Source organism: Natrix helvetica (genome assembly GCF_964273705.1).
Source record: "Natrix helvetica genome assembly, chromosome: 5".
NCBI classification, from domain to species: Eukaryota; Metazoa; Chordata; class Lepidosauria; order Squamata; family Natricidae; genus Natrix; species Natrix helvetica.
The window spans coordinates 46,727,490-46,747,129 of record NC_138551.1 but is presented as its reverse complement, the minus strand read 5'-3'; the positions used below and the strand labels follow the sequence as shown (position 1 = coordinate 46,747,129).

Sequence of the window (19,640 nt, the reverse complement as noted above, 5' to 3'; positions counted from 1 at the left end):
TCCCTGAAGCCTCCAGAGGGCCTTCAGGGGGGCGGGGAGGCTCTTTTCGCCCTCCCCAGGCTCCTATAAAGCCTCTGGAGCCCGGGGAGGGTGAAAAACGCATGTAAAAATGGGGGGGGGGGTCGTGCCTGTTGTGTGCGCATGCACTCTGGGGGGGGCGCATTGCATTATGGGTGCGGCACGCCCACACATGACCCCCCTGCGCTCCCCCCACTTGTGGCACGCGAGCCAAAAAAGGTTCGCCATCGCTGCTCTAGGCCTTTTATATCAACTTAAGTAAAAGGATGTTTCAAAGACCTAGGTCTTCTAAAGTGACTGATCTTTTTTGCTGTTAAGTTCAGATAGTGAATGGCAATATATGTCATTTACCTATCAAGCATTTTGGTACTGGCCCTTTCCAGCTTTTCCAATATTTGAGGAAGTTGAGTATCATCATCACAAGCAGATCCCCAGCCTAGCACCCGTGCAAGGTCGTTGCCGGTACCTAAAGGTAAGACACCCAACTGACACTACATATAGGAAAGGAAAAAGAAAAACATAGCATAACCAAAAGAGCTTTATTGAAAACAGTCACAGAAGAGAAACACTGAAGAAACTCTAATTTTATTAATGCATAAAGATGCATGAAATAAAATTACCTGATAAAAGGTTAATATGTCATTCATACTATATCAACATTTTTGCATATTCTCCCTTTTATTCTCTGCCAACTGGAGTTTCCTCAGTGAGTATCTAATTTGTGCGCTCCCTTTACACATAAAGTATTTATTAAAATATTTTTTCAGCATCATTCTTTTAAGAGATTTGTTCAAAAGGCCTTATTTGAAGTCTTTTTCATTATCTCTTCAATCCTCACTGTAATTATGGGGTTGCAGGAATGCATTATTATATAACTTTCATTTTAAAACTTTTCTAAGTATCTAAAGTTTTTGTTTTCCTTCTTTATAGGCCTGGCAACAACCAGAACAAAGCTGCTATTTCTTAATACTGAATGGGTGGATGATTAACTAATTTTAATTACAGATGTTATTAACGATGCATTTAACCTCTGGCCAAAGTTTAATATTTTAGTTTTACTGCTATGATGCTGTTGTTATTTTGATACAATAAATAATTGTGCTTAATTAGCAGTATCTTCTAAGAAAATAGCCATTTAAGGCTAATGAAATAGCAGCCTAGGAATCCTTTTAAATATGTCAGGACAGAACTCCATTTGCCAGGCTATTTATGCACCATTAATTAACAACATTGGGCTTCCCAATTTTATCATGAAAGTGTGAAAACCCCATATTTGCCATATAAACTTTCAATACTTCATTGTTTTTCTTAACATTTTGGGATAAATGTTTGTCCTTTGGGGGGATTTATCCTTTTTCACATAGGAATAAACACTCTGGGATTAGAAAGTCACCTGTTTATGGAGACTGAGGCTATCAATTTCAGAGAGAACCCATCCAACGCTTCCATCCCCACCACACACCAAAATTCGGAAAGTGTCAAATTTCTGAAATAAACGTAAACTGAACAGGGGAAAAAATTACCATTAAAGATATTATTCAAATTTGAGAATGCTACGAATTAAAATCATTTTTTTTTGCATTTTCTGCACAGGAATAATGAAAACATTTATTGAATTTTTAATTAATCTGAATAGGTTCTGAGTTACAGGGTCATATAATGAACACAAAGTACTGTTCTTTATTAAGTGGATATGTCTAAAAAAACCCAGTTTTGTGCATTTCAACACACAAATGATGTTATGGAGCCTTGTAAAGGGCAAGTTATTATTTTTATGTAGATATGAATGGAATAAATACACATTGGACAACTGCTCAATGAATGAGCACTTCCTTTGCAAGCAGAAGATGTTAAATTAAAGGCCCTCAGTGGCAAATGTTATGGTACTAGGCTAGATAAATATTTTAAAATTATCTAAAATATCTTCATACATATGAAATCATTCTTATTCAAAAAATAATTAAATGTCAATTAAAACAATTAAATATAAGAAAATGACAACAGTTCTGAGAAGACTGTGTTAATGTTTAACATTGTCCATACCTATTGATAAAACATATTCACAAAAATAATCTAAATAATAATGGCAGTGCAATATTTCTTACGGACAAATGTTGATATATAAAGGTAAGCTCAATATAAATGTGTGCAAAACAAAAAGTTTTGTTTTGAGTCTGAAACAAACATGTTGCATTTCAAAAGTTCAGTCAAAGCATTTTAGGAAGATTGTGATTTGACAGAAGTACCAGGTTTCAGCCAATAAAAAAACCTGGAAGGTTGCTGTAACAGAATAGCGCAATGCTGTTGCTGTTGCACCCTCTTCTCTTCCACTGTCTCTTCCCAATCCTCATTATTCACTTTTAGCCAGCACCCATTTATTTGCCTGTTCTTACCTACCAATTCAACCCTCTCAATTTCCCAGCAATCGCTTTTTCCTATCTCTTCTGAAAGATGTGCCATCACTCAATAGTCACTAATATTTTTTCTGTTCCTCCACTGCTGAAAAACTGTGGTCTGTAACACAACTCCATCTCCAGATAAAACATATGCACTTTAGCTGTATGCCCACATCAAAACCAATGTTTCAAATTGGTTATTCTGAGCACAAGATAAGAATGGTTAATTTTCAAGACTAGAATACAATTTGCCTACCCAAGATGAGGTCCTCCATTCATAAGATCAAAGACTTGCGCAGGATTTAACAGTTGTTTGAATCTTCGTAGGAACTTTACACCCTGGTTGTCTCCACTTTTTGAGTTGACAAAGACCAACAAAGGGCTTGTACAAGAAGGGGGACAAGTGGCTTTCCAAAAACCTGGAGGAAAAAACAATAGATGAGGAAGATTAATCATTAAACTATTTACAGAAGATTTATTATAACTCTTGTTTTACCATTATGGCCTAACCTAAAAGATAGAACAAACTGACTTTTAAAAATTATTTTACAAATGATTAGTTTGAAACAGAAGTATATAAAATGCAGATCCGATTTGCAATAAAATGTTGCAGTACAAATCTTTTTTAAGGATCCAGATAGCCAGAATATTCTATTTCTTCCTTCCCATCACCGGGTATTCCAGTTCTTTTATCTAACTGTAGCTCAGTGTGCCATAAGCAATAAATATGTTCAGTCATCAGAGAATACTTCTTAATTCCTGCTCTTGTTCTTCTCCTGTGACAATAATGACAAATAATAGCAACTGCAATGACTTACCATCAGAATCAATGCTGTTGAGAGCTGTGGGAGGAATGACAGACACTTTACAAAGGCCAAGGGGGCATTTTGTTGGTAATAGGTCTCTGCATGAGGTATGTACCTGTAACAATAAAATCACACACATTAAATTTTGTAGTGCCTGGTTTTTGACTTTTCATTTGTTTTTCTAATATTTTCCCATACAATAATACAGATATAAAATATCAAGAAATGTATTATGTTTAAGATTGGCATTGAAGATACAGTGATACATTGTCCCGTATTAGTGTACTTCATAATTCAGGCATGCCTTGCCAAAACACTAGACAGCCTATTAAGGCAAGGCCATAGTTAAGTTTCAAATTCCAAATTTGAAAGGATTCAAGAATATTTATTAATTTTTCAAATGGGATTTTTTTTTAACAAGGCACTTGTAAACAAGCCAACCATTTACTAAATCTCCTTTATTCAACATAAGAAAATTCATGGTGCTAACATTATTGCAGCTTGGCACTCCTGGTCATAATTGTTCCACATTTTATTATGAATAGCATTTAATCATAACTAGTTAGAAGAAGGGTATTTGGCAAAAAAGAAAAAAAATGAAATGCTTCCTCAACTTATGAAAATACACCTGTAACATATACCAAAGGAGAGCTAGGAATTGCTCAACAATGCACCATAATTACATACCATGGCTTTGCACCAAAGACAACGCCAGTCTTGCAAGCGTAGGACACTGCCGCATGTTTTATCACACACTGTACATTTGGCACTCACAGGTAGGTTTCCTTCCAGCCACTGATGTGGCATTGAAATCTGTTCAACCAGAATTAATTTTTTTAACAAGACAGGTTTAAGAGCCATTACAATATAAACAGATATTGCGTCATATGTTGAACACACAAGTCCCTTCTTTTATAACACTTTCAATAATAGCATATATCCATGTAGTTTGGAATACAGATCTGCCTTCTTAAATGCCTAAAATAGTTCTGGTGGATTATATCAGGATTATAGGATAGAATGCGTATTTCCGGGCAGATTTTTACAAATCTGACAGTCAGTTTACCAGTTCATCTTGTGGGTTCCCATGAAAACTAAATACCGTATTTTTCGGAGTATAAGACACACTGGAGTATAAGACGCACCAAGGTTTTGAAGAGCCAAATTAAAAAAAAAGTAGGTAGGTAGATAGAGAGATAGAGAGGGAGAGAAAGAGAGAGAAATACAGTAGGGAGGGAGGGAGGGAGAGAGGTAGATAAAGGGATAGAGACAGAGAAATAGAGAGAGATAGAGAGAGTGTGTGTAGGTAGGTAGGTAGAGGGGGGGAGAGAGAAATAGAAAGAGAGAGAGAGAGAAATACAGTAAATAGGTAGGTAGGGAGAGAGAGAGTAGGTAGGTTGGTAGGTAGAGGTATATATATATAGAGAGAAAAATACAGTAGATAGGTAGGGAGAGAGTAGTTAGGTAGGTAGATAGACAAAGAGATAGAAAGAGAGAGAGAAATAGAGAGAGAGAGAGAAATACAGCAGGTAAGTAGGAAGAGAGAGTGTGAGTGTAGGTAGATAGGTAGAGGGATAGAGAGATAGAAATACAGTAGATAGGGAGAGAGAGTAGTTAGGTAGGTAGGTAGATAAAAGGATAGAGAGAGAGAGAGAGAAAAAGAGGAGAGAGAAATACAGTAGATAGGTAGGGGGAGAGAGAGTGTGTGTAGGTAGGTAGGTAGGTAGAGGGATACAGAGGGAAATAGAGAGAAATACAGTAGATAGCTAGGTGTTTCTGCTGGCACAGCACTTGATCAATGTAATTCTCATCAATCAGTTAAACAGCTTTCCAAAAGGGGAAAAAAAAGGTTTTGCACTCTGCAAACCTCCCAAAAATGGCCTGTTCCGCCTCCCCCACAAGGCATGAGTAGCCTTGGGAGGGCTTGCAGAGTGCTCGGAGGGGGGGTGGGAGAAACAAGCAAAAATTGGCCCATTTTTCGTAAAAATTGGCCCATTTTCGGCAAAAATTGGCCCATTTTTTGTCAAAAATATTGCATGCATAGCCTTACGGAGGCTTATAGAGTGCTGCTGGGGGCTGGGTTTTTTTTGTTTTTTTTTTGCTCATTTCTACCTCCCCAGCCCCCAGGTTCTCTAAAAGCCTCCATAAGGGTATGCACGGCCATTTTGGTGATGGGCGGGGCTTCAGGATGCAAAAAATGCTGTATTCAGTGTATAAGACACACCCAGATTTTCAGCCTCTTTTTTGAGGAAAAAAGGTGAATCTTATACCAAAAAACAAACAAACAAACAAACAAACAATAGTCAACCATACTTCCTTCTTTTCCTAAAATTTATCTTGTTCTTATTTAGAGAAGATGAGAAATGAGGAACTCTTTCCCTGCTTCTTAACATATTCAAATATTAGTGCAACTTACAGAAATATCTCTCTCTCTCTCTCTCTCTCTCTCAAACTCTCTCTCTCAAACTCTTTAAGTCAGGTTAAACAAATAAGGCAGGTTGTATTTATGCAAGAGTTTAAAGAAGGTACGAAGCAGCAGCAGAGATTTTACTTGAAGCTCTTTTTTTACAGCAGTATCAGTTAGAGAAGCACTTCTATACCATCTATCTTTATACATCTATCATGGGGCTCAAAGAAGATAAAATATCTTTTTTCCGTCTCACTATTGCTAGGTATGATTTATTGTTTAGTCAAAGATAAATGAAAAAAGATATCACCTCTTCTTCAAGGCTTATTGAATTCCAAAGGACTTGGAAAGAGCCAGACAAGATATTCTTCAAATGTCTGTTTGGCATTTATTTGATTATTGGATTGATATATTTCCATCATTTCAAGATCACCAACAATTTCTTGCCTCAGGAGTAGCTGCCATTTTTAAGTAAACAGCATACAATAGTTTCTGAACTGGATAAAGTGGGAGTATCTTAGAAATGTTAGAAAAAAATAAATATTCATGCACTCCAGAAAGTTACAAATATCCCTCACTGAAACCTTCAGACTGTCTTAGCAGGGAAGTTCCCTTTTCATTGTGCTTTCAATACCCTTGGTAAAAAACACCCTTTGAAAAATGTTATTTTACATACCCCATCTTCCTCTTCAATGATATCCTTCCCAATGGATGCCAGCGTTGTCCATTTGCAGTTATTAGTTGCCCGGACAGCACATCTCTTATGAGCCTTAAATTTGCACACTAACAATAACAAAAAAAAGTGTGTGTGTATTGGGAAAAGCACATAATGAATTAAGCTGTGAGAAATTGTATTTCCCATCTTTTGTATTCTTCATTTTTGGTGTCTGATTTTGTTTATTTATTTTTGGTTTTGGGCCAGTATCTTACTTACTGGCAGAATCAAGAATCCATAAACTGGAAGTACCTATAGAATCAAATCCTAACATGTTTTACTCATTACTATTTATAACTGCAGCCATTTAATTTTTTATGAGTTTTATGAGCCTCTTTGCCAAATATCAGAATATGAAATAAAACACTTCACTTTCTTCTATTAAAATTATTTTACTATTATTATCTAATTAATGGATAATAGATTTTATAAATTAATGTAAGCCCATAATTTCATATGCCAATGAAGTTATTATAAATAAATATTTACCTTCACAGGACAGTCCATGAGATGTGACCCCAGATAATGCCTCTCGACACACATTGCAGTATGTTGGACGTGCATGCGAGCAAGCATACCAGTTATGCATTCCTGAAAAATGGTCCATACTGTACTGGGTAGACTGCAAATTAAATTTTAAAAAAACCTGAAGATGATTTAAAAATAAATGTAACTTAAAATAAAATACTCATTTTAGTTTTATGAATCATGTTTTGTTTCAATACAAAGTTTATTAAATACAGAAAAACTGAGGAGTAAGAATGCCATTTCCTAATTCAGGTGAGGAAAACAAGGTAAATAAACTGAACAGTACAATGGGGAGAATGTAAGAAATGGATCTATATTTTTATCAAACATTACCTCAAAATGTTCACGATTCTGTACAGTTTTTAGTGCGGCAATCCAGTCTTCCATTTCTTTTCTGTTGTCAGCACATAAAATGAGTTTTCGACATGGGGTAATAACCTGTAATGTAAGAATATTGTGTCCAAATCCCAGAAATACTAGTTGAGAAGGGAAACAACAAACACCTACCTTATTAGAGTTTCAATTTTCAAAATGGCAGACTACTTTATCAGAGGTTCTGATTCTGGAGAGATAAAGTATGCTATGATACTCTAGGATAATACTTTTTATATAGTTAATGGGAAACTGTCCAGAGTGACTCTAAGTAAATGTGTCAGTGCAACATATAATCATAGTATTAGTATATGATTAGAGATACAAGTGAGCAGAGATATCCTACTGTGCACATTCATTATCATTCTGCCCGCCCCCCCAATTCTACATAGTACTTTCATTCAAACTCAACACTGCCCCCTGAGACATGAAGACACATTTACATACTATAATTAGAGTTTAAAACAATATCTGAGGAAACAAAGGAAGCTGTGTTAAGTAATTAAGCTCCCCGTTAGGAGAGTGAGTATGCAGAGAAGCGTAATGAGAGTGATATGGAATAACACGCACAAACCAGCATACAGAGACACTGAATAGTATAAATATATAGTAGTTTACTATGTAGAAATATAGAGGTATTCAGAGGTCGATTAACAGTCCAAGTCATACACGGTTCAAATTCAGTTATCAAACTAGTCAGTGTAACACACAAAGTATAGCCAAACAGTAGCAAACTACAACACCTCAAAATACACCGACCAGAATCTAACAAAACAGAGAGCTAACAGCCATTCTGGCTCCTTCTTATGGCTGCTTGAGGTAACAACCCAATTACATCTCTTAAGCATTTAAAGTAACAGTAATCATAGCTTATATACATTGCCTAGCCTATATACATATACATTGCCTAGCCAAGCCTAGGGTTACATCCCTAACAAGTTGTTTTGAAGGTTTACACAAAAAGAGTTAAAACTCAAGAGATTCTCTTGAGGATAGAAACAATAACAACTATAAAACCCCTAAGACTATCCCTTCTCCAACTTTGAACTGCTCCAAACATTCTCCATTCATTGTAACATAGCAGCATGATACTCTCCCAACCACTTTTACCACTATAGGTATGCAATTTGCCTTGGTTCAATTGATAAAACTTTCCTTTTCAAACAGTAAAATATTTGCATTCCTATATTAGAGAAATGAATCCATTTCTTCAGCTTTTGAAATATGTGTCAGGCAATTTTCAATATATACACTGATAAATAATGCTATGTGTTTCATAGATACATATACAAAGAGGGATCAATCAAAGTAATGAGCTACAGTATAGTATAATTACACACACCAAAAACCAGTGGTGCACAGTGGTTAGAATGCAGTATTGCAGGCTAATTCTGCCAACTGCTAGCAATTCAATCCTGACCGATTCAAGGTTGACTGAGCCTTCCATCCTTCCGAGGTCAGTCAAATGAGGACCAAGATTGTTGGGGGCAATTTGCTGATTCTGTAAATCTCTTAGAGAAGGCTGTAAAGCAATGCAAAGTGGTATATAAATTTAAGTGCTATTGTTATTGCTATATTTCTCATTTGTGTGACTATATTATCTAATATGGCCTAACAGATTCTGGCTAGTTCCCAAATAAGAACCTATTTTAACTAACATACACACTTTACAGAAACATAATAATATTCATTCTCTGACTTCTGTTTTACTTACCAATTATCCTAAATATAACAGATCAATTACTCTTCTGTGGCTCTTGTTTTGTAAACAACTGGGAATCACAAACCTTGCTTATATAGGGAAACTGGCAAGAATCTGATCTACAATAAATCCTGAACCATCTTTTGCCTATCTCTGAAGCAAAGAGCACAAGAACATTCTTTATACATTGTTTAAACTATATTACTTTAGTGGAAGCCAAACAATCTAATGTAATGAGCCATACATTAAATCAGCTATATGCTCAACCCTACAAAGACCAAAGGATTTATTTACCCAAAGGTCCTGACAGAAAACAGTGACTGTTCCCTGAATGTGTTACATTTTCTTTGTATTTTATAATCTCTAATTTCTAAATTTTATAATTTATACTAAGATAAATCTATGACAATATTTAGCAATTTTTAAAGGTAGGATTTATCCCAGAATCAACACAATCTGGGACTGAACAGTTTTGAGTTACCATGACCAACTTAATTGGGAAGTAAAATTATGGCTACAAAAAGCAGATTATGCTTTTTCTCAATCTGAATTATGACAAATTAATATCTATTTCCTATTATGTGTTAATTAGAATGCATTAAAATTAAAGGAAATTGTCAATTAATGAAAAGAAATGAGATGGAAAAGCATGCAGAATACATAAAATTGTGATAGAACATAGTAGTCTGGATTCCCAGGAGGGTGGACAGTTCAGAACACTAAGAAGCAGCTCAGTTCAGATAGTTTGTATGACAGAAACAGGGTGAAGATAGACCCTTTCTAATAGTTTTCAAAGTATATTCTTAATGTAGATACTTGAATGCTTCACTTTGGCAAGATTCTGTGTATAGGTATGGAATAATAAAGTAATCTGCTTAGAAGTATCATCATGAGTTTCCCATTTTTGGATCCAACAAAAAATAGATTATTCCCAGTATAAGATTATTAAATACATACTGTAGAGCACTAAGAGGCAGAACCAATGGCTTTCTAAAAGGTATGGCGCTGAAGCAAGATATCATAATCTCAGGCCTACTAAATCCCAACACAGGCCACAGCCAAAACATATACTAAACAGGTAAATCAAGACAGTAAGCCATCCAGCAGGCTAGTGACCAAAACCAACACAAGCATGCCATCAAAAAAGGAATGTATAGGACACATTTTCCTGGAAGGTTACTTTATAAACAGGAAAAGTTACAGATGAGATTAATCTCAAATGCAATCTGGGAATCCATGACAGGACATAAAAATAAACACGTACCCTTTATCGCTATTAGTCCCCCTTTACAGCAGACATCATACAGATACAGGAAACATATAGACAAAAATATCCTGCAAAATAAATACACAAAAAGGTTGATCTAATTAAGCAATCCTAAAATTAGAATGCATACATAGAAACAGTCTATATATACAGACAGCTGAATTCCAGCATATTCTATAATAAGAGCCTACTATTTTTTTTGGCTAGGAATGATGAAGATTGTAGTCCAAGTCATCTGAGTGGCACCAAATTACAAAAGGGACCAAGTGAAAGTATTTTTAAAAATTACTGTACAGGAATATAGAGTAAATGTTTTCTAAAAGTATTTTATTATGATAAAAAGGAAAAAAATGGAAGATTCTCCTAAAAATAAAGAAAAATACTACCTACTTTACAATTGTGTTGAACAGTTTAGATGGGTTTAGTCAATTTTTAAAATTCTGAATGAATTTGAAATTGCTTCAATGATTTTAAATTTTTCTACTGACAGGTTTTATATAAATTATTTTTAAATATGATTATTAATAATTTGATTTGAATATGAAAAAGTAACTAGATCAACCTTTATGTGCTTATAATGTAAAAAAAATGTCATCTATCCATATACGATTAAAATATATAAGATTCATGACCGAAACGTATCAGATTCAAATTCATTGTCTTATTTGTCTTTCACTATCATACACACAACGTATTTACTAATGCATGTTGAAAAACCAGTACGAAGCACAGAAAATAAAATATAAGAATACAAAACATATATAACAATGATCATATTGCTTCCATGCTCAATTAGCTTATTGAAGGTAAAATGCATATTAAGCCAAAACTTAAATGCAGTTTTAGATTGAAAGTCACCACCATCTGACACAAATTTTATGTATACTGTCATTCTACCTCAGAGCAATCTAAATATATTCAATAATCAAAATTTTCTTATCATTGCTAATCTCATTCAAATAAACATAAGCTTTTAAAGAAAAAAAAACTGAGGAAAAATGAATAAGAGTAAAATGAATATGTGAAATAACTTTCCTTATTTCAAAATGCTAAATGAATCTCTATGTTCCCCATTTTATTTTTATTGTTAAAACAATCTCTTTTTAAAAATTCATTTCCAAAGAGAAAGAAATTTAAGATTTATTGTCTCATTTTGATTCTGTCACTGTATCAGTAGAACTTTCCCAATAGTTGTCAATTGCTCTTAACATTTTCACAAAAGAAACAAGGGCTTTGGTAAAACATGTAATAAAATGTCCCTTTATCAAGACAAATGACACAATGACCAAAAGAGAGAAAAGCAAATAAATGTAACATTCGCTGGGTCTAGATTGGCTTAAAATATGTAGAAACATACCTCACACAAGGTAGTCAAAATGAATCTGCTAAATATAGCTATCCTGATGCAGCCAGCTTCTGAAAAAAGCAAATACTAGTGTGTGACAGAGACTGATAAGTATAGCTGTTTCCTCTTTACTCACATCCTGCTTGAACACAGCTTTGTGTCTTATTTGTCAGTCTAGAGTTCCCAAGAATTTCAGAACTTTAAAAACAAGCTATAAGTAGGATATAAAATAAAATGCAATTCTGCAAATAAAATTGACGTTTGGGTTTAACAGCCACATTATTCATGTCAAAGTTAGACCTACACACTTCTGTTACTTCAATTACTATTCAGGTCCCATTTAGTATTTTTTATTAGTGAGGACACAAGGAAAATCAATAAATTCTCACTAGCACAATTATAAAATAAAAGCTTTGATGGGACAAACACATCAAAGTAGTAACCAAAGAGTAGATGGAAGCCTCTAACATAACAATTTAACTAAACATAGCATTAAAGATATATCCATCTCACAAAAGGAAAACAGAGAATGACAACTGTTGGGGCTCAAATATGTGTCACTATATAAGAAACTCACCACAAGGAAAAGAACCCAAGTGATAAATCACAGATCTGACTCCAAAAGCACATAAAGAATGGAATTAAAAACAATTCATAGAGAAAAAAGCCGTGATTTGAAGAAAAAACTCAAAAGATACATATATATATATAAACATGAACTACTGAAATAAACTGAGGCAAAACTAATCTTGCCCTCCAATGGAAAAATGGATCCATTTTGAGGAATTAATCCAAAGCACAAAAAATCAAGTCTCAAAATAAACATTTCAGAACTAAAAACTACCAAACTTTCTACAATTGCTCATATACACAGGCAAAAGCCCACAGTTATTTTTCCTTCCTTTTCTCTTTTTAAAAAGAAAAATTGAACTGGTTAGCTGGGCATGTAAAAAAAAATGAATTTCCAATCTGCTTCTTTCTTTTTCAGAGGATATGCATTCATTTGAGACTCGGGAATGCTACAGAATGGAAGGAACGAAGACACAGTATCACAGTTGAGTTTCAGGGCATATAAAAAATTAAACAGGAGTACAGGATTCAGCAGGTAAGTGCAGAGATGATGGGATACAACGGTATTCACAGATACAGATGACTGATCTTAAGCTTACTTTATCTAGATAATGTAAAATGTATGCTTTTATTACAATTGTCAGATACATTCTCTAGTACAGTGGTGGCTAACACTTTTCTAAAGGTGTGCCAAAACTGTGTGTGTGCGCGCACAATTGTCCGCGGGTGCCCACCCATCTGCGTGAGCAACCCCCAACTTGCACATGCGCAAGCAATCTTCCCACTGCGCATGCGAAAACGGCCTCCCCAGGCCTTCTGGAAAGCAGAAAATTAGCTGGCCTGCGCATGAATGCGCGCCAGAGCTGAGAGCTGCCATTCTGGCAAATATGGCATCCATGTGCCACCTGTGACACGTGTGCCATAGCTTTGCCATCATGGCTGTAGTATAATGCAAAAGTTGGAACAGTTGCTGACTTGTAACCAGATTAGTTTTTACTGTGATATAATTTTCTAAAATATGCCAATAAACAGTGATGGACGTGATATTTCTACGTGTAGATTAAAATATAAGAAAGTAATTCCCAAATGTATACAAATTTATATAAAATTAACAATAAATAGAACACTATAATCCAGATATAAAAATGAATAGGCAGTTATAAATCATTTTCCTACACCTTCATCAAAATGAAAAAATTGCTATAAAAATATCCAAAATATTGGATACTTTGAGAGTTATATGAGAAATAAGCCTTAAATACAGAATTTGCTATTTTTACAAGCTTATCTTTTATCAGTCATTTAGTATCTTTTGCAAGAAACTTCAACTTACTATGGTATTTAATTATTTTTCTCTAGACTCTTGTTTCAAACTCTCCAAATATGTCATAGCTCATCTCAATTATAGCTTATACTGGTAATTATTTCTGTAAAGTTAGAATTGGTGACTTCTTCTATATTGAGAACTTCAACTGAAGATCATCTATTAGATACTATAAGCCAAAAATATGTAAAAACATTTGTTTTTCCCGCTTTTTGACAACCTCCTCTGTCCAACACAAACCCATACCTATTTTGTTTTATCCTTGTCCCTCAACTTCTTTCCCCAGAGATCTGAACTGATCACTTAGACATGCTAGGTTTTTATGGTAAAGCTTAGGATGTCAGTTTGCCAATTTCCACTATAGAACAAAGCTTTGCCTCCTAACAAAGTTCAGTGCAAATCAATATTCCCATGGGAGAGGGGGAAGACTATGCAAATTGGCAAATAGATTCTGGTCTACCCTTAAATTTTACTAGAAAAGAATTAAACTATTATTTAAGGTAGCTATTTGCCTCTACTACCATGAATAAGCAAAAATACTTTCTTTAGACACAGGGACAAGAATGTGATCTGATTAACATTACTCATAATGTTACAACTGATATTGGGTATGTATACCTACAATAACGTTAAGCATATCTAGTGCAGCAATGCAGGTTTCATTTTGCGTAGTATTTCATTCACCCCCCCCCCAAAAAAAAAGATTACTTAAAACATAAGTAAACTTGCAAAACTGGCTTGACCTGAAAAAAAAAGAATGACAAAGAACTGTTTGAACAGGAAGTAATGAGGGTTCTAAAACATTACCTTTAGCTCTTTGAAAAACTCTCTGTACCTCACCTTAACTCGTTCAAATAAAATATGAGACTGTAGTAACAAGTGAAATGACTTTCTGATTGCTTCCTTGTTAATATTTATCATTCAGCCTCACCCATAGTTAATTCCATATTACATATTGCTCTCTCTGCCTTATCTTTTCTTATTTTGCAGTAAAGTTGCTGACATGAGACTGCATTCTCTGGGAAAAGAGTCCTCTCCCAGCTCAGGGTCAAATTCCTTTCTCTAGCTCTAAGACAATTTTAAACAAACCAGAGTTGTAGCAAATAATAAGCAAATAATAAGATTCATACAATAATCGGAAAAGTCCAAAAGAAACAGTTTCTTTCTAACCCAAACCTCAGAAAACTAAAGTATGATTTAGAAGTCCCTAAGCATATTCCTCATTTTGAAACTTAAATTTCAGAAGCCAAATAAGTTTCATTTTCTTATGGATTTAGATCTGGCATATTCCTTTCAAATTAGTTGCATGAATAACCAACACTTCTCCCTGAAGGGTTCCTATGTCTTAATGGTTAGAACAGGGGTGTCAAATTTGATTTAATTGAGGGCAGCATCAGGTTGTGTTTGACCTTGGGGGCAGAGGTGGTTATGGCCAGGGTGCGTGTGGCCAGCTCGACATCACTCATGTCAGGGGCACCTGTGGTGGCCCAAGCATTCTGCCAGCGAAAATGGGCTCCCAAGCTCCGTTTTCAGATGCAACGGCCTCCTGCAACCCTCTGCCAGTGAAAATGGAGCTCACGAAGGCCGCAGGCGGCTCTCCTGAGTTCTGTTTTCGCTGGAAGAGGCACTGTGGCTCGGTCCCCATGGGCCAGATCTAAGCACCCAGGGCCTCGAGTTTGACACCCTTGGGTTAAAATAATATTCCTAAAAATTACAAATGCAGACCAAATTCACTTGTTATATAAGTTAACGCAGCCTTCAGGATGGAAGTCTCATGCCTTGCAAATATTTTGCTCTTCAATTTCAGCAATTTTTTGCCATTGTCCATTCTGGCTGATGGAGTTCAATGTAAAATAGCTGAAGGATATTAGATTGACTATCCAGACAACCTCTCATGAGATTTAAGTAAGAATATAACAAACTTGTAAAACTGAAATATATTCTACCATTGCAGCTTTTAAAAAAAGGCAATGGCAATAAGGACTTTGTAGACAATATCTGCATTATCATTATAAATTACAGATTAGTAAACACAATCTACTCATTTTTTGAAGTTGATTATGAATTGTTTGTTATATAAATTGCCATTACAAATGTCAATTTAGGATATCTATATCGCTGGTTTTAGGTGTTAAAATGCCACCCTGACATCCTTGAAAGAAGTTTAGTATACTCTAGGATAAAAGGAAAACAGAGAGATAAGCCAAGTAACCCAAACAGGAAATATAATATAATATAAAAACTGGCTCTTGCTCTATTTGCAGCTTTGCAAACAAATTACAAAGATATGCCGAGAACAAAAGAACAGAACACAGTTCAATGCTCCTGTTTAACGTATGGAAACAATTCCATTCACTTTTTAAAGTATATTTTAATGTAAATTTTAATTTTAAAATTAATTATATCATTGGGTTAGTGATGGTAAAAAAAAATCTTTCATAAATATATTGCCAACAGAAAAAGATATATATAGCTCAGGGTTGAACTGTAGAGTCCTTAGTAATCTCTGAACACCAACCAAGCTTGGAGAGCACCAAGGATTCAATAATAAATATATTAAAACCTATATATCACATACAATGGAACCATGATGTTTATAAAATTATGTTTATAAAATTAAAATGTTCTTATTAGAAAGGAACAATAAACCAAATAAAAAAACTACATTAAAAATAAGGCTGTACTTGTTCAGTTTTATAGGGTTTCTAGAATCTGGGTTTCTTATTTTATATTTACAGGATTAAATGTAGAGAATTTGTACTTTACTGCTTTATATTATTCATAAATTAATAAAAATAAAATAAAATGTGATATGACTCACATTTCAAAAACTTCTAGCATATTGTGTTTTTTTCTTGTTTCAAAGAATAAATTCAATATTAAGCAGCAAAACGGGTATTTTATTCTCAAGGAAATATACCCATCCTCTACTACTAATGTAAGAATGTGCCAGATGGATTGTTTAGTAGATTAAACATACTGAGAAAAAGGCAGGAAGAATGAGAGAATACTACAACAGAAATCATTTTAAATGTTTTAAATATAGTTAATAACAGCATAAATGCCAAAAAAAAATATTACTTACTGTTTATTCTGCAGATAGAACTCCAGGTACCCACTATTTGATAAACAATTTTAAAGATATCAAAATTTATAGAAATAAATGTTTTAACTTGCTTAAATGAGGAAATTAGGTGTTACTTTATAATAAGAGTGCAAACTTCGGATCTGATCTTCATCTCTTTCTGTGCTGGAAAATATGACATTTCTCTGGAAGCTATATTCCCTCTCATGTACTTTCAGTCCTAAAATGCATTCATTTACGCCATAATACAGAATAGAGTAACACGGTGAAATCCATCAATGTTATCACTACAAAGTAACAGAAAAAAAAACTGATCAACTTACTCTAAAATATCTGCTTCCTGATGGATTCTAATAATTAAGAGCATGAAGTCTTCAGTAGTTCCACTTCTCTTTTCTTAAATAAAGTCACAATATCACCATCAATATTTTTCTACTCCATGTCCCTGAATGTGTGTCTTCTTTCTTTTAAAGCAAGTAAGTTATTAAAAATGTGGAACAATAACTAACAGGAATATTTCTTCCCTCAAACAAATTCTGGGAATTCGGATTCAAACTGATTAGCTTTATATTGAAGGAAAAGCAGGGGCAGAAATCTCCTGCTGGTAAAAAACTCAGGACACAGTCACTGCTGTGAAAACATGTTGTTTCCGGTCTGTGGTAGAGTCAAGAGGTGCTTCCTAGAAGAGAGTGCATGAAGACTTCCAGAGATGAACTCCACCCCTACCAGAAACACAGACTTCAGTTGTGGAGGGCAGTCCTAGGGTAACGAACATAGTGGACAACTCTGCCCATTGGCACCAGAGATTCTGCCTGCTTATATACTATAGGCCTTCATCTGTGGCTGGGAACATTTCCCCTGGATTTTCCCTAACCTCAGAGGTAGCAAATATAGACTCGGTCTTGATATTTCAATGAAAGTAATTCAGAACAGATGAAAATGACATTCTTGGTGGACAAAAAACTATCAACACATTTCCTCAGTTTTTTTTTTAAATAATGATTTAATGGGAGTAGAAACAGTTAATACTATCCAGTTTTTGCAAAGTAGATATATATTACAGCTGTTTATGCTTTAAGAGTAATATTAACATATATAGTGGCTTCTTTAATAAAAAGCTTATTCATAAGATTAATTTAAGTTTTAAAGCACTATTTTTTTATTCAGTTCAGGTGGAGGCCTGAAAAAAGTCAGGATGCTTTAATGAGTAACAGGTTCATTAGATGCAGATATGGATACACTTATACATACATACATACCAGTGGTGGCTTGCAAATCCCGTTCCAACCTGTATGGTTGGAACGGGGCTGGCAGTGTCCTCATGGATGAGTGCAGCACGCACGCACATGCGTTCAAGCCCCTCTGCGATGCTCCAGCTGCTCCGTGGAGCATCACACAGGTGCTGTACGCGCCATGCGCCTGGGCGGAAGCGCAGAAGTCTTTAAACTCCGGTAAGAAGGTTCGGCGGGTGGGTGGGCCCCCCGAGCACCGTACCGGAATGGTATCTGGTGCTTCGGGCTGCCTCCGGTACGCCCGTACTAGAGCGTACCGCCTGCAACCTACCACTGATACATACATACATACATACATACATAATTACATTGGCAACACAGAGGACAATTTCTTTTTAAATTCCACAAAACACATAGAAAGTATATATATATATATATTATCTTCCTTATATCCTCTTATTTTCTCTCAACAAAATGACAGTTTTCAGGCAGAGAAAACTTTCTATTATCAAAGAAATATATAGTTGCTTGCAAGTCAAAAGTTTTATTTATTAATTAAATTTTGTCCAACTCCATAGTGTTTCTTGGCAATGTATATAACAATAAAAAGTATTAAAATAACATAATAAAAAAGAAAGAATAGTGATGTCAAGATAAAGCCACAGAATATAAAATCCTGCCTACATATTTCGATAGGAGGCCTATTACTCACCCTAGGAAAAGGAAAAGTCATGTTTTTAAAGGCTAACTCTATGAGAATTAGATAAGTGCCATATGACAGTCTGAAGGGGATGCTGTTCTAGATGGCAAGCAACGTGACAGAGAAAGCCAACAGTATGGCTAATAAATCAAATACACGCCCAACTTAAACCATATTCGGGTTGGTTTATAGCCAAGAGTAACGCATAATAAGAACAAAATAAACAATAACAGGAAAAAACAACAGAAAAACCTGGAACCACAGTCACAGTTCCTTGATTCAATCTACAACATTCTCTTCTCAATCTGACCTCACTATATCTCAAGCTTTTGGAAGATAGCCAGGTCTTAAGTCCTTTCCTGAATGTTAAAAGTTGGAGACCTGTTGGATCTGGGAGAGGTGTTTCATAAGGCAGGGATTGCAATGGAGAAGGCGTGCTTCTAAAAGCAAGATAGCAATGTTTAAGAGAAGGGATCTATCTACTCTGATGGGATAGCCAGATACTTCACTGAGAAATGGTTTGCAGATAACCTAGTTCTAAATTAGATTAAAAAGAAAACTTGAGCAAAAGTTATCATTTCCAATTACATTATGGGATTATTTACTTTTGTACCACCAATGCGTATAGAAGTTTATATTCCAATAGTAACACAATATGGCTGGGAGTCAATATGTATGGATTTTGGTCAGTTTAAGGATAATTATCTTATATGCTCCAGATGCTCTTTTGACTGTGCCTTTTCTCCCTAAGGAAGCCATCTCACATTTTTCATAGTATTTTGACTAAAAAAAATCCTAAGGAAGAAAAAGTACAGACAAAAGACTAGCCTTTAGACAGTGAAATCAATTCCCTAATACTCTTCAGGTAAGAATCAATTTTATTATCTTTAGAAAAGGAGGGAGTTGACCACAGCTGGGAAAAAATGTTATTTAGCCAGTCACATAGTATGCAGATATTCCTTTTAAAATTGCATTTATTTTTAAATATTGACAATTGATTGCACATCTCTGAGATTATGCATACAATAGTTGATGACTTGTAACTATCTCATTTTGTTTTGCATTTTAACTCATTTTATTAGGTTGTTTTGTTTTTGTAATTGATTATCCCATGGGTATAAGATGGATAATATCAAACTGCAGTGGCTTGCAACCCTTTCGACCCCATGGACC

General features: G+C 34.9%; 1 protein-coding gene across 3 annotated transcripts in view; it reads right to left on the bottom strand.

Annotated features, from left to right (window-relative positions):
• The window catches only part of DGKD (diacylglycerol kinase delta), an 86,696-nt gene that overhangs the window by 31,068 nt on the left and 35,988 nt on the right, over positions 1–19,640 (bottom strand). For 2 of the 3 annotated variants that reach the window (XM_081955118.1, XM_081955119.1), the window contains exons 4-11: positions 7,204–7,308; positions 6,832–6,964; positions 6,304–6,410; positions 3,908–4,033; positions 3,233–3,335; positions 2,671–2,833; positions 1,412–1,520; positions 370–509 (exon numbers count right to left, since the gene is read on the bottom strand). In XM_081955118.1, the coding sequence (XP_081811244.1) occupies positions 370–509; positions 1,412–1,520; positions 2,671–2,833; positions 3,233–3,335; positions 3,908–4,033; positions 6,304–6,410; positions 6,832–6,964; positions 7,204–7,308 (986 nt within the window). Of the gene's footprint in view, positions 1–369; positions 510–1,411; positions 1,521–2,670; positions 2,834–3,232; positions 3,336–3,907; positions 4,034–6,303; positions 6,411–6,831; positions 6,965–7,203; positions 7,309–10,208; positions 10,255–19,640 lie in introns of those variants that run through there. The other variant, XM_081955120.1, reaches the window with a different exon arrangement.